General features: G+C 33.9%; 1 protein-coding gene across 5 annotated transcripts in view; it reads right to left on the bottom strand.

Moving 5' to 3' along the window:
* The window catches only part of KIF18A (kinesin family member 18A), an 85,042-nt gene that overhangs the window by 53,911 nt on the left and 3,723 nt on the right, over nt 1-27,408 (bottom strand). For 3 of the 5 annotated variants that reach the window (XM_015434961.4, XM_005578343.5, XM_065528361.2), the window contains exons 2-10: nt 20,602-20,972; nt 17,855-18,012; nt 14,924-15,028; nt 14,124-14,234; nt 12,024-12,221; nt 8,149-8,325; nt 6,694-6,768; nt 6,381-6,493; nt 534-696 (exon numbers count right to left, since the gene is read on the bottom strand). In XM_015434961.4, coding sequence (XP_015290447.3) covers nt 534-696; nt 6,381-6,493; nt 6,694-6,768; nt 8,149-8,325; nt 12,024-12,221; nt 14,124-14,234; nt 14,924-15,028; nt 17,855-18,012; nt 20,602-20,926 — 1,425 coding nt within the window. In that variant the 5' untranslated portion in view covers nt 20,927-20,972. Of the gene's footprint in view, nt 1-533; nt 697-6,380; nt 6,494-6,693; nt 6,769-8,148; nt 8,326-12,023; nt 12,222-14,123; nt 14,235-14,923; nt 15,029-17,854; nt 18,013-19,666; nt 19,699-20,601; nt 20,973-25,025; nt 25,048-27,408 lie in introns of those variants that run through there. The other 2 variants (XM_074012574.1, XM_045371635.3) reach the window with 2 other exon arrangements.

The raw sequence follows: 27,408 nt of genomic DNA, 5'->3' as shown, positions 1-27,408 counted from the left end.
AAAAACAACAGTTGTAACTGAGATTCTGTTGTTTTTGTTTGTTTCCTTTTTGTTACTGACATCCAGGAATTAAAATTTCTTTCTTGTGCACTTAACTATGTATTAAAAAAAATGTCTGCTACATTTCCTTCAACATTTCCAGATGTTTGTAAAGAATGGGTGAGTAAGTAGCTTGACTATCAAATTTCTAGAGTTAGAAGCACCCCCACCAGGCTGGGCGTGGTGGCTCACGCTTGTAATCCCAGCACTTTGGGAGGCTGAGGCGGTCGGATCACCTGAAGTCAGGTGTTCAAGACAAGCATGGCCAACATGGTGAAACACCATCTCTACTAAATACACAAAAATTAGCCGGGCATAGTGGCGCATGCCTGTAATACCAAGTGGTTGGGAGGCTGAGGCAGGAGAATTGCTTAAATCCGCAAGGCAGAGGTTGCAGGGAGCTGAGGTCGCACCACTGCACTCCAGCCTGGGCAACAGAGGAAGCCCCCATGTTTTTATACTGCCTAAAATTTAATTATAAAATTGTTAATTACCTTTTCTACTTTGTCTTCAGAACACATCATTTCTATTTGTTTATGGCACTGTTGTTGGTAGAATGATTTAAGTTCATTCTCTTTAAGTAACATTTCCAACTTCAGATATTCTTGTCTAATTTCTTCTCGATTCTGGAACAAGCAGTTCAGGATTTCTTGAAATCTACCAAAATTAAAACACATTACAGAATCTCACTAATTTTGTACAAATCATACAAAGTTTACATAAAAGAAATGCATAAACAAAGGAATATATGTAATTCACAGAACTACACTCAATGATAAACAGCAAATAGGTAAAAATGACTATTTCCTATTATAAAAGATGTTTAGAAAAAGTTATTAACTTTACTTCTAATACATTAGGTTTTTCTCTTTCTCGCCCAAGGAAGATCATGTTGCTGAAAGATATGGACATCATAAGGTGTCTGGTATTGCGAACATACTGCATTTTGTCTATGCTTACATCTATATGTAATCCAACCGCTTAGCAAAAATAAAATAATTTTTGTTTGTCGGAAAAGGATGACAACCTGGGTGTGCACTATCCAAATTCACAAGGCCCTATTAGCAACACAGCATTATGTGTTGTTTTGGTGTTGGCTCACCGTGAAGGAATAAGCAGTAGGAGGCATAATCATATGGTGCCTCCATGGCCCCCTAGGGAAAGTGACAGAGCCAGTTTTTAGCTTCAGAATTTGTTATAGTGAAAACAGACCATACGGTTAGGTACCCCCTACAGCCTGGCTAAGAATCAACTGACACTTCCAGGACTCAAAACATCCAAGTTTATAATGTGGTAAACCTAGAAAAGCTGCTGCAGTGTGCTTCCTCCTAAGGGCAATATAGGTCTAGAATATCAAAGATGAGTTTGATTCAGATTTCCAAATGGCCATAGACTTCAAGCTGATTAAATTTTATGAAAATTCTGGATAGAACCTGCAATCTTGTATCCTTCTGGGTCAGTGGAACACTGGTCACTGCAATATTTTAATTTTTTAAAGTATATTCATGGTTTTAAGTCATAGATCAGCTCTGAGGTACAATAACAGTATAAACATTCATAACTGTGAAGATTTTAAAATAAAGTAAAATCAAGTACATGCATTTAAAAATAAATGTTCTAAACTGGCCAGAATTTAAGATACACTCATAAAGATCAGTGGTAAAAACACTGCCAATTTACGTCAGTAGTTCTTAATGAAACTCTATTGGGAATGAATATAAGCCACAAACACTGACTTTACTGCAGTTTTGTCAAACTGATAAATATTTCATAGGAAATATGTACAGACATTGTGATTTCATTGCATTATATTACACCAATGGTAATGCCAGTAAATGAATTGATAAGTTATCTTTAGGTTACATTTAAAGATCATTTCTGAGTTTTTCTATAACTCTTTATTCAAGGACAAAGTTAAATATTTGTCAATTTTGTGGTCTAGAGTTATTTTAGTTGGTAGTGTTCACTGATTAGGATGGAAGGAAGGGAATTAGTATCAAAGGTTTCCAGAGAGCTCCTTAACAACAACAATAAAATTATCATTTTAAAACTGAAAGAGTTCTAAGCAAACATTCAAGTTAAAAGTATCTGCACCAATATTTTTAGGTACTACAAAATGAGTATTAAACTCCACAATTTTCTTGGTATAGTCATAAGTGAAGTTTTATAATTACTCTTTATAAAAGAACAATTGTGTTTTCTTTTTATGATTTCCTTTTGAGAATTACATTTCCAAATAGCTTTGATAGATAGAAAATACTGTAGATTCTTCCTTTTATCTGTTTAAACATCATAAAAATGTTATAACAAAAGACACTTTGAAAATTCATGGCATTAAAAAAGTCCCAAGTAACAGTATGATAGATACAATAAAGGATATTTCATACATATATTTCAAAAGGCAGTAATTTTTAGGGGAAATGACAAAGGTTATTTGGTACATAATTTTATCATTACCTTCTTCATAAATACAAGTAACTTACTTAACATATTGCCAGAATTAAAATCAAAGTTTTTATTGTTGGTCAAAAGCCAGGTTGAAATATGAAAAACATCCAAATAAATACTTATTTCATAGCTCAGGCCCTTCCCTCCTGAAAGGAGGGCCTTACCAGAAAGAAAGGTTCAATGATTTAAAGCCATCAACTCCAGAAAAGTTTACTAATCTGTAAGGTTTTAATTGGTATAGACTTGGTTAAGCAGTGCTAAGTAATTTTATGGAATCAGTTACTCCAAATTTGAGAAGCTGGTGAATTCTAATAGATATCCAATTACATGAGGACTGCTCCCACATTTAATCAACAAAATGAAATAACAACAACTAATAATACTATATCAGAGTTAAAAGTTTTCTTTGATGAGATGAAAAACCAGAAATCATTTTTACTTATTTCTTAAGCAATACTGTAAAATATTTTATATAAAACTTCAACACACAAATGCAATTTAAAAAAATTATAGCTGGATCACGTCTGACAGCCACTTTTGACTATAATATTGTTTTCCTTATAGATACTGAGACACTTTCTACTAATTCTAGAGCTCCAAAACAGTATGAATAACCATTGGTTTAAGTTGTAGTTGGTTTCTCATACTAATAACAGATAATTGGTTCTGGAGAATGTCAAATAAGTTTACCTTTATTCAACTTTAATCAAAGTCGAACAGATTCCTTTACTACAGGTTTTCTCAAAGCGTTTAATAAGCTGATGTACTTTGGAAGTCTCCTAGATTCCTTATGGAGTAATTTCCAAACTTGTTTAATACAGGAATTCCTTATTGTCTTCCTAGAAGTACTCAAAATTAACATCTCGATCCAGTGTCTGAATGGTCAATTTGGAAAACTGTCTTAGCTGCTTGAGGAAAAAGTACTTTTGCATACTATATTACTAACTGCTTTGTTTTTAAAAATTTACCTGCTAAGAAGCTTACTAGAAACCTCTCAAAATTCTGTATCGGTTTACATCACTGAAAGATGTTCATTCAAATAATTACCCATTTAGGCTGAATAAGCAGATTACTTAAGCTATAGAGAGTTAATAAAATGAAGAATAGAGTAGATTTACATGAAATATATAAATAATGATTATGTCAGAAAAGAACAATTATGAGCGCCACTAAAATTAAACTAAGTCTACAGGTGACATAACTGGTTTTGTCTCCACTATCTTATACCTAAGTTCTGGTTTTCTTCAATATCTGTAAAATAAAAACTAAATTTACTTGATCTACAAAGTGTGAAATGTAAAGAGAAATCACTGACTTCTTGAATTCAGTTGAGAATATATATACAGGCATACCTTCTTTTATTGTGCTTTGCATACAATGCTTTTTTGTTTTTTTTAACAAATTGAAGGTTTGTGGCAATCTTGCTGTGAGCAAGTCTATAAGCATCATTTTTCCTACAGCATGAGCTTACAGTATCACATTTTGGCAATTCTTGAAATATTTTAAACTTTTTCATTATTACATATCTGTTATGGTGATTTGTGACCAGTGACCTTTGATGTTACTATTGTAATTGCTTTAGAATGTCACAAATTGTGCCCATATAAGACAGTAAACTTAAGTATTGTGTGTGCTCTGACTGCTCCACTGACTGGCTGTCTCCCTCCCTCTCCTCAGCCCTCCCTATTCTTTGAAATACATTGAAATTGGGCAAATTAATAACTCTAAAATGACCTCTAAGTGTTCAAGTGAAAGGAAGAGTTAGTTGCATGTCTCTTATTTTAAATCAAAAGCTAGAAATTACTAAGCTTATAAGGAAGGCTTGTACAAAGCCAAGATAGGCTAAAAGATAAGACTCTTGCACAAAACATTTAGCCAAGTTGTGAATGCAAAGGAAAAATTCTTGAAGGAAATTAAAAGTGCTACTCCAGTGAACACACACACTAAGAAAGTGAAACAGCCTTATTGCTGATATGGAAAAAGTTTCAATGGTCTGGATAGATTAAACTAGCAAGAACATTCCTTTAAGTCAAAGCCTAATCCAGAGCAAGCCTTCTAAATCTGTTCAATTCTGCAAAGGCTGAGAGAGGTGAGGAAGTTGCAGAGGAAAACTTTGAAACTAGCAGGTGTTGGTTCATAAAGTTTAAGAAAAAAAGCTTTCTCTAGAACATAAAAGTCTAGGTAAAGCAGCAAGTGCTGATGTAGAAGTTGCAGCAAGTTATCCAGAAAATTTAGCCAAGATCACTGATGAAGGTGGCTACACTAAACAACAGATTTTTCAAGATAGACAAAACAGCCTTTTATTGGAACAATATGCCATCTAGGACCTTCATACCTTCATATCTAGAGAGAAGTAAATACTTATTTTCAAAGTTTTAGAGAACAGGCTGACTCTCTTGTCAGGGGCTTTTGCAGCTGGTGACTTTAAGTTGAAGTCAATGTTCATTTACCATTTACAAACATCCTAGGGCCCTTATGAAATATGCTAAATCTAACTCTGCTTGTGCTCTATGGAACAACAAAGCGTAGAGGACAGCACATCTGTTTACTGAATATTTTAAGCCCACTGTTGAGACCTATTGCTCAGAAAAAAATATTCCTTTCAAAATACTAATGCTCACTGACAATACACCTGGTCCCTGAGGAGTTCTGATGGAGATGCACGAGAAGATTAATGTTTTCAGGTCTGCTAACTCAACACCCAGTCTGCAGCTCATGGATCATGCAATTTTGACTTTTGTGTCTTCTTATTTAGGAAATACATTTTGTAGGGCTATAGCTGCTATAGATTCTTTCTTTCATGGATCGTGCTTCTCTGATGGATCTAGACAAAATAAATTGAAAAGCTTCTGAAAAGAATTTGCCATTGTAGATGCCATTAAGAACATTTGTGATATGTGTAAGGAGGTCAAAACATCAACATTAATAGGAATTTGGAGGAAGCTGATTCCAGTCCTCATGGATAACTATGAGGGGTTCAAGATTTCAGTGAAGAAAGTAACTGCAGATGTGGTATACATGAAAGAGAACTAGAATTAGAAAGTGGAGCCTTCAGGCTTCAGACGTCACGTCTTCAGATGTGACTGAATTGCTGCAATCTCATGATTAAACTTGAAGAAATGAAGAGCTGCTTCTATGGATAACCAAGAAAATGGTTTCTTGAGAAAGTTTGCCACCTACTCCTTATAAAGATGCTATATACGTTGAAATAACAAAGGATTTAGAACATGACATGAATGTAGTTGATAGAGCAGTGGCAAGGTTTGAAAGGACTGTCTCAAAATTTTAAAGAAGTTCTACTGTGGGTAAAATGCTATCAAAGAGCATCACATACTACAGATAAATCTCTAATGAAAGGAAGAGTCAATCTATGCAGCAAACTTCATTGTTGCCTTATTTTCAGAAATGTCACAGCCACTCCAACTTGCAGCAACCATTACTCTTACTAGTCAGCAGCCATAAACATTGAGGGAAGACCTCCACCCCCAAAAAGATTATGACTTGCTGAAGGTTCAGATTATCATTAGCATGTTTTAGCAATAAAGTATTTTTAAAATTAAAGCAAGGTCATTATCTTTTCAGACATAACGCTATTGCACACTTAATAGACTATAGTGTAGTGTAAACATAATTTTTATATGTAGTGGAAAACCAAAACATTTTTGTGACTCATTTTATTATGATATTTCGTTTATTGCAGTGGTCTGGAGAACTAAATCTGTAATATCTCCGAGTCAAGCTTGTTATGTATGCATGTATGTATGTATATATGAAATTATAAACATACATATGTACGTACATATAAAAGACATAACAAAAGATAATTAACAAAATATTTAACAAAATTTTAAAACAATAAATTCCTCAAAATTAGATCTTAATGTAATGTTTACCTTTCAATTTCTTTTTCCTGAGGGTTTGAAATCATTAACTTTCCTTTGTCATTTTCATTAGCGAAGGCTTTCTGTTCTTCATAGGCTTTTAATTTTTCTTTTAACAATAAAATCTAGTAGAGAGAAATCACTAGTTAAAATACAAAATAAGTCATTTACATGGCCACAGCCAAATTTTAGCTGTAAAAAATAACTGAATTAACCAGATTTTAATTTTAACAGAAAAATATGTTAAATTTTTGGACAATTATGATTATAAAATTCTATAAATGAAGAACTGAGCAAGACTAGCATAAAATGTAAACAGACATACCTCTGCCTTCTGCTCATTACAGATCTTTACATATTGAGTTATATGATTATTGACATTAAGAACATTGCTCTTCAACTGTTGAGAGATAGAAATTATGATTGTTTATATAGAGATAATAATCACATAGATAAATACATGAATAAAATGACATTGTATTTTCATTGAGTTCTATGAATTCAGAATTTGTGACAATTATGCTCATGTTTAAAATCTATGACAAGAGGATCTGCTGCTGAGCACATTAATAATGTAAATAAAATTATAAAGAAATTACTTTATTGAGAAAAGGTATTTATAAGCATGTAATCGCAATACAATAAAATTCCCTACTTTCTTTTTCCTTTGACTTCTAAGAAATGCAGAGATAGTTTTTCACGCTACCCTTTCAGGAATTCAATTAGTTTTCACTGAGTTCTTACTATATTTTAACATTTTTATCATAGTATGGGCCCCTTGACATTTATGGTATAGTAGAGAGAATATGAAACATATAAATCCAAATACTTGATATTGAGACCTTGCCTACTTCTCACTTAACCTGACTTAGAATTCTAACTGTTTGATGTTTGGGTTACTCATCTGTAAAGTGGAGCTAAGAATTCATTCCTCAAAGAGCTAGAGTAAGGGCTACATGAAAATCGTGTGCTGGAAACCCTTCCATATACCCATATAGTATGATCTTTTACAATTAATTATATAAAGAGCCTGGGAATATTTTTCTTAAGATGACAATAACATGCTCATCTTCAGACACTTAAGGAAAGTGGCAGAGGGGAAAGGGAAAAGAGGAGGAGTCATCACAACAGCTTAACTCTATGTTTTTTCAACCCTGATATATTATAATTTTAAACATACATGTTTTGATATGCATGTTTTTAAGTACACCACATATTTGGCAAAATACTAACGTTAACCAATTACTATTATTATATTTCTGGAGAAATACAGAGATTGCTACATCAACATAATGAATGTGGACTATAAATTATGTAGAAAAGACTTTTTAAAAAATAAGCTTTATACCTATGTTACAGATGAAATAATAGGCTTGGAAAGATTAACATATCCAAGATTTTCAGGTAGAAAGTTTTGGTTCTCAGCTAAAGCAGAGCATCATCCTGGGCTGCAACAAATGTGTTAAAGCTTTGACTGATTACTCCAAGGTGTCATCCAAATACAATATGCCATGACATGAAAGAGGTTAGGAAGAAAGCCACTAAAGTACCTAGTACCCAAAAGATCGAATCATAGTATCTACTTTATATATATAATCAAGATGCTTTATACTTTAACTGTACATTAATGTTCGACTAAGCAGGTTAGCAAAGACCATTCTAACCCACAGCTGGCTAACTCATTATGTAGAAACATAACTCTAATTAATACTTTCATTAGAATTATAAAAATCATATGCAGCCAATACCTTCAAAACAAAGGCAGAGTAAACAGACTTACAGAAGATTTAATGTCCTTTGCACGGTTAGCATACTTAAGAGTGTTATATGTGTCATCGTAGAATACAGAGGAAGGACTAACAGCAGCTATCATTATAGTTTGACAGTTTCCTCCAAGAGAATCCTTTAACAAGCGAGTAAGCTTACTATTTCTGTAAGGGATATGCTGATTCTTTCTCTGAAAGTACAAAAAAAGAGACCTAATGTCATTTTCCACATTTAAATGCAAACCTGCTGCCACTTTTAACACTTCACTGTGGGCAGAGGATTACCTAGGTGCCGAGGCAAGAGACTGAAGGCACAAACTGTTTCAGTATAATAAAGAAAATAGTTAGAATAAGAATAGTCATAATACAACTTAGATATAGAGATGATCATGGACAATTATCAATCATTATTATAAACATTATTAATCATTAGCTTTTAATATTACTCTTTGTCGCATTACTAATATAACCTAGGAATAACTGGTGGGTCTAGGGTCAGGTGCTGAAGGGACATTGTGAGAAGTGACCTAGAAGGCAAGAGGTGAGCCTTCTATCACGCCCGCATAAGGGCTGCTTGAGGGCTCCTTGGTCAAGCGGTAGTGCCAGTGTCTGGGAAGACACCCATTACTTAGCAGAACGCGAAAGGGAGTCTCCTTTCCTTGGAGGAGTCAGGGAACATTCTGTTCCACCAGCTTCTTGTGGAAGGGTGGATATTATCCAGGCCTGCCCGCACTCATCCAGAGGCCTAAACCCCTCCCTGTGGTGCTGTGCTTCAATGGTCACGCTCCTTGTCCACTTTCATGTTCCTCCCATACTCCTGGTTCCTATTTGAAGTTCATAGTAGATAAAGATAGAAGAAACAGTGAAAGTCTTAAAGTTCGATCTTTCTTATAAGTGCATAGAAGAAAACACTGAGGTATGCTGCCATCTCTCTGTTTCGGCTAAGAGGGAAGGGCCCCATCCTATGATCACGTGACTTGCTTCACCTTGTCAGTCACTTAGAATCACCCTCGTTACCCTGCCCCCTTGTCTTGTATGCAATAAATATCAGCGTGCCCAGCCATTCGGGGCCACTACCAGTCTCCGCATCTTGATGGTAGTGGTCCCCCGGGGCCCAGCTGTTTTCTCTTTATCTCTTTGTCTTGTGTCTTTATTTATTACAATCTCTCCTCTCCGCACACGGGGAGAACATCCGCCAAGTCCCATAGGGCTTGACCCTACAGTTCACTATAAGAACTTAAGCACTACCCAATTTTGTCCAGACTTATAATTTGTGATTGAGGTGATGACAATGAATCTTACAGGATTATTCAGTGAATATATGAAACAAATATCATACTTAAAAATATCTCCATCTGAATAAGTATGAACTTTAGTTCAAAATGAAATAATACATTAACATTGGTTTGTTAGTTGTGATAGATGTACCATATTAATATAAAAAATTAACAATAGGGAAAACCGGGTGTGAAGTATATTTAACAAAATCCTTCTGTATCATCTTAGTAACTTTTCTGTAAATCTAAAACTATTTGAAAATGTCTATTTAAAAATATTTCCAATCATTGAAAAAAACTAAAACACAAAAGTAAACAGATGTCCTATACAAACATACTAGAGGAATAATAAGAACTCTGCATGGCTTAGAGCTACTTCTTTCCTTAAATAACCATCTAATATAGATATGAAATGAATTATAATTACAATGTTGCAGACATTTCTCCTGAAATCACTATAGAGTTCTAAAAAAACCTAATACTTCAAGATTTTCTTTTACCTAAAAAGAAAGAAGTAGAAGTAACAAATAAGTGTTGCTAAGTTTTGTTTCCAATTTTGAAGTAACAAATAAATTTTCCAGAAAGTGGAACTTTTATATAAAAACAGATTCTTTACAATGTTAAGCTAAAAGCAACCTAATGTTATCCAACGTATATCTTTCATATTGCAGAAGAGGAAATTGAAGCTAAGCATAAAGTGAAGTGGTTTGAATAGGGTCACAAAGCTGGTATTCACAGAGCTAGAAATAGGTCCCAGCTCCCCCAATTCTCAGTAGCAATATGCTTTCCACCATAGCAGTCTTTCCCAAACAGTGTGAAATATGCACTGCTGGTGCTATTTTAAGGGATTTTACATGTACAAGACATACATGAAACACTGACTCACAAATGACTCAATAGGAGTCATTATTAAAAAATTAAAGATTAGTTCACATGGCAAAAATCTTATGAATGGCTTAAGTTTACAAAATCTGTCTCTATATCATGCTGTCTGATTATAAGTTTGGGATTTTAACTTAGAATATAAAAGACATCTTGCTTTTGCAATCTTCATGTGATTTCAGTAAATTGTCATTTTTTTTTTTTTTAAAAAAACCTGCTCCAATTCTTTTAATATACTTTATTCTAAACCAAAAGGTAACATTTTGAACAATTTAACAAGCCAAAACTTTTTTTAAAAAATTAAAATTTTAAATTATATTTTAAGTTCTGGAATACATGTGCAGAACGTGCAGGTTTCTTACATAGGTATACATGTGCCATGGTGGTTTGCTGCACCCATCAACCTGTAATCTACATTAGGTATTTCTCCTATTGCTATCCCTCCCCTAGACCCCACAGTTCCTGACAGGCCCCGCCTGGCGTGTGATGTTCTCATGGTTCAACTCCTACTTACGAGTGAGAACATGCTATGCAGTGTGTGGTTTTCTGTTCCTGTGTTAGTTTGCTGAGAATGATGGTTTCCACCTTCATCCATGTGCCTGCAAAGGACATGACCTCATCCTTTCTCATGGCTGCATAGTATTGCATGGTGTGTATGTGCCACATTTTCTTTATCCAGTCTATCACTGATGGACATTTGGGTTGGTTTCAAGTCTTTGCTACTGTGAATAGTGCTGCAATAAACATAGGTGTGCATGTGTCTTTCTAGTAATGATATATAATCCTTTGGGCATATACCCAATAATGGGATGGCTGGGTCAAATGGTATTTCTAGTTCTAGATCCTTGAGGAATCGCCACACTGTCTTCCACAGTGGTTGAACTAGTTTACAGTCCCACCAATAGTGTAAAAGTGTTCCTATTTCTCCACATCCTCTCCAGCATCTGTTGTTTCCTGACTTTTTAATGATCGCCATTCTAACTGGCATGAGATAGTATCTCACTGTGGTTTTGATTTGTATTTCTGTAATGACCAGTGATGAGCTTTTTGAACAGTTTAACAAGCTAAAGCTTTTGAGGATGGTTTAACTTAAATTGCCATATTATAACTTTTAGAAAGGATGTCATTTTTACAAATATCTATGTTGTATGTTCTAGGTAAGCACTTCTGGCATATGGCATATGTAAACTATTTTTAAATATGCCCAAAAGCATCTAGTAAACATTATCTTATTAGGTGATTTCATGATGTTTTATAACTTAAACTCCTCTTTAAAAAAAAAAAAATCAACACCCTTTAATACTTAACCCTATTTTATATTATATAAAATACCAAACAACAGAATTTAGTTTGTCTAAAATATGGTTAGTTTGTCTTCATGCCAATTTAATTATCATGTTTGCTGTGTAGTGATCATTAAATGATCACTTTAAAAACCAAGTTCAAAGTAAGTGATGAGAATGTACCATAAAATATTAACTATCAATGTGGTATTCATTACTTTCTATTTAACCAATTCTGATTATAAAACTGGAAATTAAAAAAGAAATAAAATCAGTTTTTTTAATACACTAGGTTTTCTGAGGTCTTTGATCTATATATTAACATTACTGATATACTCTTGAAATGTAATATATACCAGATGTTTAAAACAAAATCATATTAAATAGTATCTTTCTTATCTATTTCAATATTTCAAACTATTTGACAAATAGACATATAATGCCTACCTTTGAATCTGCTAAGGCATTGATGACATTCCCAAGAGCTAAAAGGGATCTATTAATATTCGTGCCTTCTACAAATCGGGTCCCCTTAGCACCGGTAGTACTTGCTCGCTCAGATCCTGCCAGGTCAATGAGTGACATCTTGGCAATACGGACATTTTGATTGATACTTGCTGTTTTGTCTTGTTGTCGCAAATAAATCTTTTTGAAATTACAAAATAGAAAAAAATGAGGATAAGATTTAACAAAACTAAAAGGGAAATATATATTTTAATAGAGCACAAAATCAAAATCATTTTCATTTTAAAAAACAACTGAACAAGGTACAATCTAATTGATACTTAAGAGCACTAGAAGTAATCACTATAGCTGAGAAAAATACAAAAATGAAAAGACTTTCTATATGTGTACCAGAGGAAAAATAACTCTTGACCTGACAGAGGAGCAAAACTTCCATTTGTATTCTGGTACCCCTTGAACCAGAACATGGAATTATCAGAGGTGATGGTTAGAAACATAGGTTCTATAGAAATAACATTCCTAAGAAAAAACCAAAGCTACTAGTCAGAATGCCTTGCATTTATCCGGAGATTACCCCTCAAGACAAGTTGAATTTGCATCTTGATCCAAACTGAAGAGTACATTTATTCTAATACCTCAAACTTGTATATGTCTTAATAATTAAAATATTATATATAAAAAAAGCAGTACAGTCTTGCACCACTTAACAACAGAGCTATGTTCTGAGAAATGCACTGTTAGGTGATTTCCTCATTGTGAAAATATCATAAATCAAATACAAGAGAAAATGATGAAATCAACAGACTTGGTAAACAGAAAGTAGCAGACTGCTTTTGGGGTAATAAGTAGGCGCACACTCTAAAATAATAATAAAAAGTAAATACATAAACCAGTAACACAGTCATTTATTACCAAGTCTTATGTACTGTACATAATTGTATGTACTATATTTTCATATGACTGGCAGTGCAGGTTCATTTACACCAACATCACCACAAACATTTGAGTAATGTGGTACGCCACGACATTATGATGAGTATGACATCACTAGATGAATAGGAACTTTTCAGCTCTGTTGTAATCTTATGGGACCACTGTTGTATATGTAGACTGTTGTCGACTGAAATGTCGTTACATGGCACATGACTACAGTAAAGTCTACTTGTCATTTTCAACTGCCTAGTAAAGCATAATTTATTCAAATATTTTAAGCTACTCTGTAAGAATTATCTGAACTACATTAGGTGGCAAACAAAAGATGAGGAAGGTAAGATATTACTTAATTATAAAGCCCATTTATTAAATGTTTTTATAAAGTAGGATCTAAGATATTTCAGAGACATCTCAGTTTCACAGAGAAATATATCTCTCAAGACTATTAATAGTCGAAGAGTTAGTGGTAAGAACAAAAAAGATAAATGAAATTTTTGTTGACTAGGGACTATATGAATGGTTTGATTGCTTTCAATATGAATTCTTTCAACTATAACAATTTCTTTCTTATAAGATGAATCTCAGATGGCATAATACTAAAAGAAGCTTTATATTATCATTTGGATATTAACAGGACTAGAAACTATAAGAAATAATAGCTATTAACCTATGCTTTAGGTCTTTCTGGAATTGTATTCCTAAGAGGTACTGTGCCAACTGAATCATACTTCCTTAAGGAATGCAATTATTTACATAGTCCTTAAGGTGAAATCTTTTAAAGATGAATCAGTATATTCCCAAATTATTAGTTCTATAAGTCTAGATTTATAGAGATAAATTTTACTGTGAATATAAGATTATCTATTGGAAAGATTAAATATTTTCAGCAAAAACAAAACAACTTTTATTACTACAACTTTATCCTCCTGTATGTTTACAAAGGTAGAAATTTTCTATTTTTGTTTTAAACATCTCAATTATAAATATTCTTGGTGACAGAAACTTCTCAAAGCTACAAAGTAAGAAAAGTACTGACAAGTGAAGTCTACAGACAGATTTTTTTTCACATATATGAAAATGATCATTCATGAATTTAGCTTCATTTATTTTAAATTCAATTTTAAGAGTGATAGTCTAGTGGCCTCTTACTTGGAAAACAGCATGAGAACGAGAAGATGTGGCATTCATATCAGTGGGATGTTGTGTCCTGTTTTTGTTTCCATTATCCAATAAATGTAAAATTTCTTCTGAGGATTTCGGCTGGAGAAGTTTAAGCAGAAGAAAAATTTAAAAATCAGCAATATATCTTTAAATTTTTCAATAAATGTTCAGAAACAAAAATATTTAAAGGTGAAAGAAAATGTTTTCTATAAATTCAATCCTATTAAATACTGACTGTGTCTCATCTGCTTAGTATTGTGTGTGTTTATATGAAGAATAAAAGATAAAATCTAGTTTCTCAGGAGCAGAGTCTAGTCTCTATGTTAAATAGAATAATATGACATTAAATGTTCAAGCAGATTTTTGTAAGAAAAGCTCACTCATTGGGGGCCAGGGCGGGCAGATTGCTTGAGCCCTGGAGTTTGAGACAGGCCTGAACAACATGGTGAAATCCTGTTTTCTACCAAAAATACAAAAATTAGCCAGTCTCATAGCCCGGTCACAAAATACATACATACATACATACATACATACATACATACATACATACATACATATGTAGATTAAAATTTAAAAATGAAATGTAAAAAATGTTTTTAAAAAGCTCACTCAGTATTGTAAAACAAAATAACACTAAAAATATACCCTAATCATTTAAATTCTGCACATCATTAGTTTTTTTTTTTTTTTTTCCTCAAACAGGACGGAAACTAAGTGCATGGCTGATGAAAATGGCTTAATAGTCACATTTGCTATTCTAACAGGGAAAAAGATGTTTATATACATACCTGGTGTAAAGTAAGTCCATGAACGACTACCCCTTTTTGGGTATCTTCCCGGACAGCAAGTGGCCCTGAATTTACTAAGAGGTCACGAATCTGTTCATTATATACCTTAAAATAAAAAGAACTGCTTTAGTATTGATGTAAGAAAAAAAAAAAAGGTGATTACATCACACATACATTGCTGATTTAAAATTATTAGAATTTTATCCTAAAGACAAGCAGCACCTCACTTTTATTCACCTCATACCTTCAATCTCATGTTGCCATTAATTTTCTATCATTCCAGAAAATTGAAGAGTTTGAAGGTTTGAAATTGAAACTTAAAGTTGGAGTCATTATACCCTCACTCATAATTTCTGCCTTGATGACTATGGCGAAACACAGATAAGTAAGATAGCTGAAGTGCATTTTCTTATTTTCAGGAAATATAAGGAACACACGGCATTGAGAAATTCTGGGAAACTGAAATGCAGGTTGTATGAAGATGGCATGGTTCTTACCGTGGAAAATATTTGTTATTTCACAATGTCCAAGTAGTCTAAACTTTTTAAATTTTGGAGCTTAAATGTTACAGAAAACCCACACTCAAGGACAGGTGGCATTTGTTTCAATTATCCTTCAATTACATTAGTTTTGACATATAATTATTAATAATAAATTTCAAAAGGAGACCCATTTGAATGATGAGGGAACTAAGGTTCTGAGAGGTTAAATGATTTGTCCATGGTCATAAAGGTATTAGCAGAGTAGGAACTGGAGCCTAGACAGCTTCACTCTATTGCATCATACTGAATACACATCTGTATTTTATATCTCTGGTCATTTTTTAAAAAGTAATTTTTATAAGTAACACACATTTCTATGTAGTACTATTGGCCTGATTTTATGAATTTATGAAAGGTATAAAGTTTATTACTTGCTAACCAAATGAGAATTACAACTATTACTGACAAGCTTTAAGAAAAAAAATAACAAAATTTAGTCTCTAAAAAACTATTTGGTGTTATTTCCTTCTGTGTTCTAATAAGTAGCTCATAGTGATAATTCATTGCTGGTACAATTCTTTACAAGGAATGATAGGCATTAGAATGTGATAAACCCTTAAAGTAGTAAAATGATAATATGAAGAAATATTTCTTAATCATATCTTTTTGATGAGCAGCACTTTTCTATTGCTTCCCCTTATCCACTTCAATCATACCAAATCAATAATTAGAATAATTGCCCTCAAGCTGGTCTATGTATGAGGCTCACTTGGGAGCATTTAAAAAACAGAGATGCCTCAGCCACACCCCAGATCTACTAAATTAAAATAGCCAAAATGTGAGGCCTAGGCCTATTTTTAAAAAGATCTATAGGCAATTCTGGTGCATAGCTTGAGTAGAAAACCACATTATACACTGCCTTATCATTAATAATATGAAAGCAGATTAAAAGAAAAAATAAAAATTGTGAAAACAACCAAACTTCAAAATCGTCCCAGTTATAAAAAGGATCTAAGGAAGAAATAATGAATGCTGGCACCCTCTTTTCCTAATTTGAGTTCAGAAAAATTCTTTTCACACTTAACCAAAGAAAATGAGTTTTACTTCTTTTTTATCTGTAAGTTCTAATGAAGAAATTTTTAGCAACATACATGATTTTAATCAATCTTTGGATGAAATTCTCAGTAGGGACCAAACTACAAGATGTTAATAACAGAGAAAATTTCTGGCACCAGAAATAAATAGGCAGTGAAATCAGGATTTTTATGTTTCTGTACTGGTTTCTGAAACACTATTAGAATGCAAAGTTAGAGTGTCTGCCACTTAGTTACCATTTGTGGACTATTAAGAGGGTAGAAGACCTCAAAGAATGATGGGGTATTTCAAAAGGACACAAGAGACAACATGAAGAAGCCTCAACTAACCAAATCTCACACAATTTGAACATACAAAAAATGATTACAGAAAGGGATTATAATATACTGAATAAAGTAAAAATGCAGGAGGCTGATAAAATAAGGGGAAAACTCTTCCTTATAGTAGAAAGTCAATAAAGAAACGTACAAGAAATGATGGAATTTAAAAATCACCACTATCTACCATCATAATAGTAACTGATTCAGTCACCAATCATCAGTGGATGCTAATACCAATACATAAAAGTTTGAGGAGTAAGGAATATTTACATTGTCTACATACATAGCACTTACTAATTGTAAATGGCAAAACAGTATCTTCGAAGTGGAGAAACTACAGACATCAGCATAATAAAACTGATCAAAGTTAACATTCCCAGTATGGGGACTAATCAATGGCTTAAGCCTTTTGTGATGCAGTAAGAAGTCGACATCACTTTGCCTGTGTTACTCTCAGTGCATAATCTGAATCTAATCATGACAAATCCAAACTGAGGAATTTTATGGCTGTGTCATAAAAGACAAAACATTACAGATTAAGGAGACTAAAGAGATACAACAACTGAATACAATTTTCTTTTACAATAAACGGTATTAATGAAATAACTAGCAAAATCTCACTAAGATCTAAAGGTAATTATATTGTATCATTGCTAATTTCCTGATTTTGGTACCTATTTAGCAGTTATTTAAAAAAAGTCCTGTTTTTACAAGTCTGCAACCTAGCTCAGAAAGAATGAAATGTATACACACACATAGAAAGCAAATGCAGTAAAATGTTAACATATGGGGGATCTGTGTGAAGGGTATCTGGAAGTTCTTTATACTATTGTTGCAACTTCTCTAAGTCTGAAATTTTGTCAAAAAAAAAAAAAAAAAAAACTTAACAGAAAAAGATGCATAACAAATATTCAAGACAAAGAATTTTAATGATTTTGTATATTCACCAGAAAACTCTTATGTAATAAAATCATTTGAATGAATCATGTCAATGACTTCTCAAAACTATTGATTAATCTAAATTGCCAACTTACCTCCAGATATGAAACTGCAGTACTACATGTTTTCTCTTCTTTAATCTCATCCATGCATTTGTAAAGGTGTAACATTGTTAGATACATCACTCCAGGTTCATCAGCTGATCCTAGCATAGTGTGGGTCTTCCCAGCGCCAGTGGCACCATAGGCAAGTACTGAGTTTTTAAGAAAGGAATCAAAACTCTATGTTATGACATATAACACTATTATATCTACTATCTAGTGGATAGTTCCATCCGGATATCCTGAACAGTATCTTTAAACCCTACAAATCCAAAATTATAGTCTTATCCTCAAAACCTGTGAATCTTACCAGAAATCTACTCTTACTCCTATATTCTTTATTCTGATAAATGGTATCACTACCCCCGGCCCCCCACTCCAACAACTACTCTTTCAAAGCATCTTAAAATCTCCCTACAGATTAGTCTTCATCTTCCATCTTCTTTATCCTTTGCAACTTGTAGTCATCTTTATGAAAAAAAATTAGAATACAATAAACCTTCTTAATTGTTCCAGGTTTGTGTAAGTTCAGATTCCTCACTTTGGAATATTATAAAGCACTCAGAGGGTGCCTGCTTATTTTGCCAGTCTACTGCTTCCTTGCTGTGATCTAGGGATACTTAATTATTCAAAATTCTCAGCATTTGCTGCTCCTTTCTACTCTGCTGTTTTTGTTCTGAGGAGTCCCTCTACTTGATCCAGCTGGAAAACTTCCACCTGCTTCTAAATGCTCAGCACAAATATCATTTTTCTCTGCTTTCCCTCATTGTTCTAGGCAGACACATCCACTTTCACTTCAGTCCTCAGTATATGCTCCATATCCACACCCCGCTCTTCTGGCATGTATCACACTGTATTTCCAATTAAGTGCTCCACCAAGGCAGAGGCCATGTATCCTTGGCACCTAACAAATAGCTTGCCACAAAGCAGAGACTTGAATAAATACCAGATATATGCCATTTATAAGATTCCTTTTTATGTTTTAGGTGAATTACTTTGTTTCCAAGATTCTAATCAGTACAAGAAAGTCATGTGTTTCTTCAAATGTATAAAAAATCCACTCTGTGGGTCAGGCTTGGTGGCTCATCCCTACAAGCCCAGTACTTTGGACAGCTAAGGTCCAAAGGATTGCTTGAGCCCAGGAGTTTGAGACCAGCCTGAGCAACACAGTGAGACCTTGTATCCACAAAAATTTTCAAAAAATTAGCTGAGGGCAGTAGCTCATTCCTATAGTCCAGCTATTCAGGAGGCTGAGATGGGAGGATTGCTTAAGTCCAGCAGGTTGAGGCTGCAGTGAGCTATGATTGCACCAGCGCACTCCAGCCTGGGCAACAGAGCAAGACTCCGTCAAAAAGAAAAGAGAAAAATCCACTTTGTGAATTACATATGGTAAACACCCAATACAATAATCAGTTAAGGCAATAACTTCTCATACCATTACTGGTTGAAAATATTATAAATTCAATCTGTCTGCTAAACCAAATGTTAACAAACCACAAAAATACTTTTCAGTAGGAATTAACATGGTGTACGTTTTACTTTGTTCTATTTTATGTAAGTTAGTATATAAGGAAGCTTTAAGACAGCATATTCTTAAGCTGTCTTAAAGGCAGGGTAAGAATATAAAGAAAGCCAAAAAGAAACCAAAAATTCAATAGTAGTTTGATAGAGTTTACTTTTTTTCTTGAGTTATGAAATTTTCAAAATCTCTAGAGACATATGAAGTTTCATGAATGAGGAAAAGAATATCTTCTTAAAAATGGGAATCACAGCAGTACCAATCAATAAACCACATTCCATCCTTACTTGACCAAGAGGGTATGTCTTCCATGATAAAACTGAAAGGAATCGGGAAAAGACAGTGAAACATGTTATAGTTGTGAGCTGTCTTGGGGAAAATGTCACCAGTAATTACAAAAATCAGGTATTAATAATGGTGTTTAGTGCCCGGTAAGCATTGAGTAACTGGCCATTTTGCATCTTGGGTATCTCTCTTTCTCTCTTTTTTTTTTAAGGAAATCAACGTGGCTTTCTTGAAAGGTGGAAAAAAGCATTAAAGATGCTTCTTGCGCTAACGATGGGCTAAAGGGTATGAGATAATTAACATGGGATCTTAACACTTTTACCTCCTTTCCAATTTTTATTTTAGGTTCGGGGGTACAATGCAGGTTTGTTACATGGGTAAATTGCATGCTGCAGGGTTTAGTGTACAGATTTTTTCATCACTCAGATAAGGAGTATAGTACTCCATAGGTTGTTTTTTGATCTTTAGTCTCCTCTTATCCTTTACCAACTTAAAACATTTTTATTTCAGTGTGCCATGAAGAAAAACTGCTGCAAAGAAACTGTCAAATGTTCAGAAATGTCTGACTACTCTCCGGGAATAGATAATTACACAGGTAAGCTGTAGGAAAAGTTATAAATACAAATTATCAGAAAACTGATGTTAATTGCAATAAGCATGTGGTTTAATAACATGGGCAACTGAAAGGACAGATGTCTATAGGGGCCACAGTAAGGCCCTGCAAGAGAAAGGTTCACAAATGATGTATAAGTTATATATGATAACTAAAATTTCAAAGAAAGTCTATATTTACAGTTCAAGTCTATTGAATTTCTTAAGAATTTTTTGTATACAAGCACCTTAAATTTGATTATATTTAGAAGGTTCAAGTAGATGTCTCTCCTAATGTACAAGTGAAATCAGATAGAGAAATTAAATCCCAAACTGGAACAAATACCTGTGCAATTATATCCATTCAAAAAACTACGAAGAATTGGCTTAGTAGTGTGTTCAAAAACTTCTGACTGAGTTGACGTTTCATCAAAAACAGCATCAAATACAAATTTAAGATCTTTATTTTGTCTCTTTATAACATTTTGATTTGTAGTTTTCTTTCCATGGAAAAAACTGACTTCTTCTTGTTTGGGATCAAAAACTAGGATATGTTTATCCACAACATGAACCACTTTATGAAATCCAGCTGCCTTTTCTTTAGTGTTTTCTGGACGTACACGAACTACTACTTTCATATGGTGGCATAGGTCTTCCTCAGTGACAGACATTGTTGATTATCTTGATTCCTATCTGTATAAATGCTTGAATACTTCTCTGAAATTAAAAAAGAAAATAAAGTTTTAATATCAGTTTTACTTTCATGCAAAGCAACTGGCATGTAGTATTCATTCAAAAAAGATGTTAATAATTCTGTTTCACTCACTTGGTAAACACTGGGGGAAAAATATATATATATATACACACACATAAACACACACAACACACATACACATATATGCACACATACACACATATGCACTTGACTACCCTAAAACAAACAATTAAATGGCACATACATATATAAAACTATGATAAAAATCTCTTTACCTGAAATATTAGTAAGATATTTGACTTAAACTCAAATACTACAGCTGAACCATATATAATCACAGATATGCTATCCTAAAACACAGATTTGATTTTCACAAGCCCTCCAGCACTATTTTAGCTTAGGTCATTGGAATGAATAGAAAGGGATCTCTCAGAACCATATCAAGGTATGATTGGAGAGCCTTAGCTTGTGAACTATTTTTAGTAAAAGTGATCTTGGCTGCAAGCCCCTTGGCAGTGGAAAGTGATACATCCAGGCTGGTCTCTACCTGTATCTCAGAGGCCCATAGGGTTAATAATAGTTCCAAGGATGCATTCAACTAGCTAGTTCAGGTCTGAAGGTGAAAAAGATGGCATAGACTCCTTGGTGTATTCAGAGACCTAGTCTCTGAATATAGATCCTAGTCTCCGCTTTCTAACTGTGTGCAAGTTTAAGGAATCAATGACAGCAGGTTTAAAAATTATGGCCTAATTTTATGACTGCTTCACATGCAAAGAAGAAAAGTAAACAAAGTAACAAAGATCAACAATTTGGAAGTCTCAACTATCCAGAAAATAATCTAGAATCTGAAGACCCAAAAACCAAAACAAACAAACAAACAAACAAAAAACCACACACAAAAAAACCCAAAACAAAGCAAAACACCCCAAAACAACAAGATCTGTTTAAGGACCAAAAGGAGGTGAGAGACTTAGGACGATCCTGCAATCCCACTTCTGAGTATATATCCAAAAGCATGAAAATCAGTATGTTAAAGAGATATTTGCCCTGCCATGTTCGCTACAACATTATTCTCAATAACTAAGATATATAAACAATCTAAGTGCCTATCGACAGATGAATAGATTGAAAAAATGTGGTGTATGCACTCAATGGAATACTATTCAGCCTTAAAAAAGAATAAAATTCTGTCATTTGTGACAACATGAATGAATCTAGAGGGCATTATGCTAAGTAAAATAAGCCAGGCACAAAAAGACAAATGTCACATGATCTCACTTATATGCAGAATCTAAAAATATGAATTCAGAGAAGTAGAGTAATGGTTATCAGTGGCTGAGGAGGGTGGAGTGGGTGTTAAAAGGGGAAATGTTGGTCAAAGGGTACAAAGTTTCAGTTATACAAGAGGAATAGTTTTGGTCATCACAGTAAGGTGACCATGGTTAATTGCTAAGAGTACATTTTAAATGTTCTGACAACAAAAAAATGGTATGTGAGGTGATGGATATGTTAATTAGCCTGATATGCTCATTCCAATATGTACACATGTATCAAAACATTACAGTGCATCCTATAAACTTACACATTTTTGTCATTTATAAATTAAAACAAAAGAGACAAAAATAATAAATTCACCCAAAACAACATTTGAGTAAGGACTTGAAGGAGGTGAGGGAGTTAGTCATACAGATATTGTAGGAAGCGTTTCCCCATAGAGAGAAAGACCCAGGGTGCTACTTTATATGTTGGCAAGAATGGAGTGAGCAAAGGCGAGTGTAGTAAGACATGAGATGAGAAATGGAGGCCATTAACAGAACTTTGGCTTGTATCTGGGTAAGACAAAGAACCACTGGAAGTCGTTTTGAGCACAGGAGTGACATAACCTATCACTCTCACTGCTATGTAGATAATATAATAGACTAGCCTACTGAAGTAATGTAGACAAGAGACAACTCTGTCAGCTCAGAATAGGGTAGTGGCAGCAGAGGTGGTAAGTGGTCAGATTGTGGGTGTATTCTGAGGGTAAAGGTGACAGAATTGACTGATAGGTAGACGTAGAGTGAAAGAGAAAGACAGGATTGAAGAATAACTACAAGGTTTTTGGCCTGAGTATTAGAAGGATAAAGTAGTCACCAACTGAGATGGAAATAAGAAGCAGGGCTTTTTTTGGCAGGGCAGGGGGTGGTGGGAGGCAGGGTCAGATCAGGGGTTCAGGTTTGTATAGCTTAAGTCTCAGAGTTTTGACAGACATCCAGGTGGAAATGTCAGGGCAGGTGGACGTCAAGAAAATAAGAAAATAAAGGCTGTCTTCAGTCTTAATGCAGTATTAAGCTTTAAAAACTTTTGAGAAATCCTAAATCAAGGAGGAAAACAGCAATCTATTGTGTTAAATACTGCTAATAGGTCAAGTACTTACTGAGAATAAACCATGGGATTTAGTAACACAGAGGCCATTGAGAAAAGCAATTTTGGGGCAGTGGTGGGGAAAAATCCTGAAAGAAGATTCAGAGACAAAGGATATGGAAAGGACTGTTCCAAAGGGAGGAGAAAAATGGTGTGAGTGAAGGGGGTGTGTGTGTCAAAAGATGTTTTGTTTGTATTTTTTTAAATGGGAGAAATAGCAATATTAAAGCTGAAATATGTCACAAAACCACTTAACCATATACTTTTGGACAGAATTCAAATAGGGACAGAATTCAAAGGAATCTAAAAGCAGCAGATGCTAGACATATCTTTGCCTTTTTCGGACTCTGTCTTTAGCCAAAAATAGAATACTGAAAAGGAAGGGATGGTCATTTGGATTCTAACAGTCAGGTCCCAGGTGAATTACTACTTGTTCTTCATCCCTGAGCTTTTGTTGAGCCAAGTCTCACAAAGTACCTACACCTCACTTTTATGACCTTGGACAAATTACTTAACCCCATAAGTCTCAGGTTTCTATTTGTATAAAAGAGATGATAATACTTCAACGTTTGTTGCAAAGGCTAACAGAGATAAGTATTAAGGTATTCAGTAAATATCAATTCTCCTATCTGCCCCCTTCCTGCTTCTTCTTGCCAAAGAGACTGGGTTCATCTTTGAGTTTTTCTCAATGGGCTTATGACTATCACTTTGGGTAGGCCAATTCTTCCTTGTTTAGAACTGCCCTGTTATAGGGCATTTAGAACTGCTATGTTAGAGGATGTTTAGCATTTCTCTCCCCTGTCTACTAAAGGCCAGCAGTGTCCCATATTCCTGTGATACCAGAAACTATCTCCTACACACATTTCTAAAAGCTTTTAGAAATATTCAACAATATTTTAACTTTAATAGATATACTATTTTTAAATGATAGATTAAATATACATAAATAAAAGTGTTAACAAAGTAAACATAAAATATTAAGTGATTATTTCAAAATAAACCTTAGCATCTCAAGGCTGGAGGATATCCCTCCCTGATTAATTAGTTAATTAATTCATGACAACTATTACATGTTGGAGACAGGCAGCCTAGGTTAAAATCCCAGCTCTATGATGTACTGACTGTGATAGTGGATAAGTTACTTAACCTCCTTGTGGGCTCAGCTTCTCCATCTGTAAAGTAAGACTAACAACAGTACCTACCCTATAAAGTTGTAAAGATTACACACTTAGAACAATACTTTGTACAGAGTATGAACTACAAGTGTTTGCTATTATTATTTACAGTGTAGTGAGGGAAACAGCTATTAATAAAATAAATACTGACACAAACATGTAAAGGTATAACTGTGACAAGTGCTATTATAGGGAAAAGGTTAACAGTGCTTTATAAGACTATAATGAGGGGATTATTTAAGTAACATTCCAGGGAGAAATATTGGACAATTACCTAAAGGAGTGAGGACTAAGCTGTGATTTTTTATTTCGCTCAAACTCCTACCTAAGGGGTCTGGAGAGTCACACCCTATAAATAATGGATTTTCATCAGATGCATTTTATTTGACTCTGTATATTGTGACTTGCTTTTCAATCTGACTCTGGCATAACATTTTCAGACAAGGAAAAAATATTTAACCCCCAAAATGTATTTACTTGCCATGCCTTGAAATTGCCCTCACAGTCTCTTGTGGGAAAAATCCACATTCCATAGAGAATACCCTTCCTTCTTTGTTTTCCTCTTTTCTTTGCAGATCCAGTAGATAATCAACTAAAAGCCAGGCACCCTTTTAGCTCTGAGGAGAAACATTTTACAACTTGCTCTCTGAAGTTTGCTGAGAGCTTCATCTGCAAAATAAAACTTGGGTCTCCACAATTATCTTTAACCTGAATATTCCTTTCTATCAATCCCAGGTCTTTAGACAAACTCAACCAATTGTCAACCGGAAAATGTTTAAATTTACCTATAGCCTGGAAGCCCCTGCTTTGAGTTGTCCCGCCTTTCTGACTCAAACCAATGTATTTCTTAAACGTATTTGATTGACGTCTCATGCCTCTCTAAAATATATAAAACCATGCTGTACCCCGACCACCTTGCACACATGCTCTTAGGACCTCCTGAGGACTGTGTCATGGGCCATGGTCACTCATATTTGGCTCAGAATAAATCTTTTCAAATATTTTACAGAGTTTGACTCTTTTAGTCAACAGAGTTTAAGTATAATGTCAAATATAAGTTTGTTTCACAACTAGTTGCATATTTTAACAAAGACATTGATGTTAATTTTTAAAGTATCATGTATTTCCCTACCTTTTAAAAACAAATAAGTGGATAGAATTTTCTTAATAAAAATGCCTAGGGTCAACAGAATCATCAAATGTAAAAATTAATCTATGTTCAAATATACTTACATCTACAGGAATTAATGAGATCGTTCCTATATTATTATGTGGTGCCTTCTTTGTTTTCTAGGATGGCTAAAAGAAATGAGCATTTAGTTGATTCTGAATAAGGCACACAGAAAGTAAATTCTTTAACCATGTTTAATATGAAGCAGCAAAAGAAAAGCCTAAATATTGTTATCTGCGCAAGAATATGTGGATTCACAAATTCTTTTCAGACAGCTGTTCAGAAGATAGTATTATAGCCTCTGATCAGTTTTGCCACATCTACTCCTAAGTGGTATTTCTTGAACAGAATCAAAAGAGCAAACTGGTAGGATTTCATTGGTGGAACTAAAACATGAAAGACAAATACTTCCAACATCATCGTTCATTATAATCAGGTTGAGCATTCCAAATCTGAAAATCCAAAATCTAAAACTTTGTGAGTACCAACATGACACTCAAAGGAAATGCTCACTAGAGTATTTTGGATTTTCAGATTAGAGATCCTCAACCAGTAAGCACAATGCAAAAAAAAAAAAAAAAAAAAAAAAAAAAATTCCAAAATTCAAAAAATCTTCTGTTACCAAACATTTTATATAATAGATACTAAACCTGAAGAAGAATATTTGTCTAGTCTAGAGAGAGTAGCATATCAAAAAAGAGGAATGAAGGGGCTAAGGAAGGGGCTTCACTTGCCAATGTATAAAACAAAAGTGTTAGATTATATGATATGGAAGGTCTTTTTCTAGCTCCAAAATTTTATGATTATTATGCATGATTAGAAAAGGGTACAAGAGAATGATAAGACGTGACAGTTAATAGACTTTTACTTTATATCCCTATTCTCTCGTAGAGAGTCTAGTATATAGTAAATTTTCAAATATACCAATTAATGAATTAATAAACTATAAAAAGTGCTCACAGACCCCAAAAAGCAATTTACTCATTTAGAGTAGAGGGAAACAGAAAACGTATATCTCCAAGAGAAACAACATATTAGAGTACAGTAGTTGACAACAACAGGCAATCACAATGAGAATCCTGAGGCATCAAAAAGAAAAAAATAGGAAAGAAATAATGTTCCCAATATCTTGTTTAGAAAATTAAAGAAATGGGAAGATCATGTTTTATTTTCATCATTGAGTGTGGTTAAAATACTTTATTACTTAGCAAAGCTAATATTCAATTTTCTGGAAGATTCATTTACGTAGAACAGCTCATGCCTCTGTAATGTTTAATGAGGTATTAAAATCTATTTATTCTGAATACTTGCATGGTAATAAGCCAAGTTAAACAGGTCAATTTTTAACTTATATGTAGCTAGTGCTCATCTCAAAGATTTACCCCTAATTATATGCAAGTACAATAATAAATTTTATTTAATTCATTGATTGTATGCACTGATACTTTCTTCAAAAGCTTTCAGATCATGATATGTATTGCATGTCATTTACCTGCTCTAAACTATCCAGTGACTTCTCACAATAAGAATAAAACACAAACTCCTTACCATGGCCTATAAATTCCACATATGGCCCTGTCTACGTCTCTGACAATGACTTCTACTGTTGTCTCTCCACTTCATTATTCTGCTTCAGCTGCAATGACTTTCTTAGCATTCCTAAAACACTTCAGTCTTGTTTTGGCCTCC

Source organism: Macaca fascicularis, chromosome 14 (assembly GCF_037993035.2).
Source record: "Macaca fascicularis isolate 582-1 chromosome 14, T2T-MFA8v1.1".
Taxonomy (NCBI): domain Eukaryota; kingdom Metazoa; phylum Chordata; class Mammalia; order Primates; family Cercopithecidae; genus Macaca; species Macaca fascicularis.
Note: the sequence above shows the minus strand (reverse complement) of the source record. Positions and strands in the feature narration are given on the sequence as shown.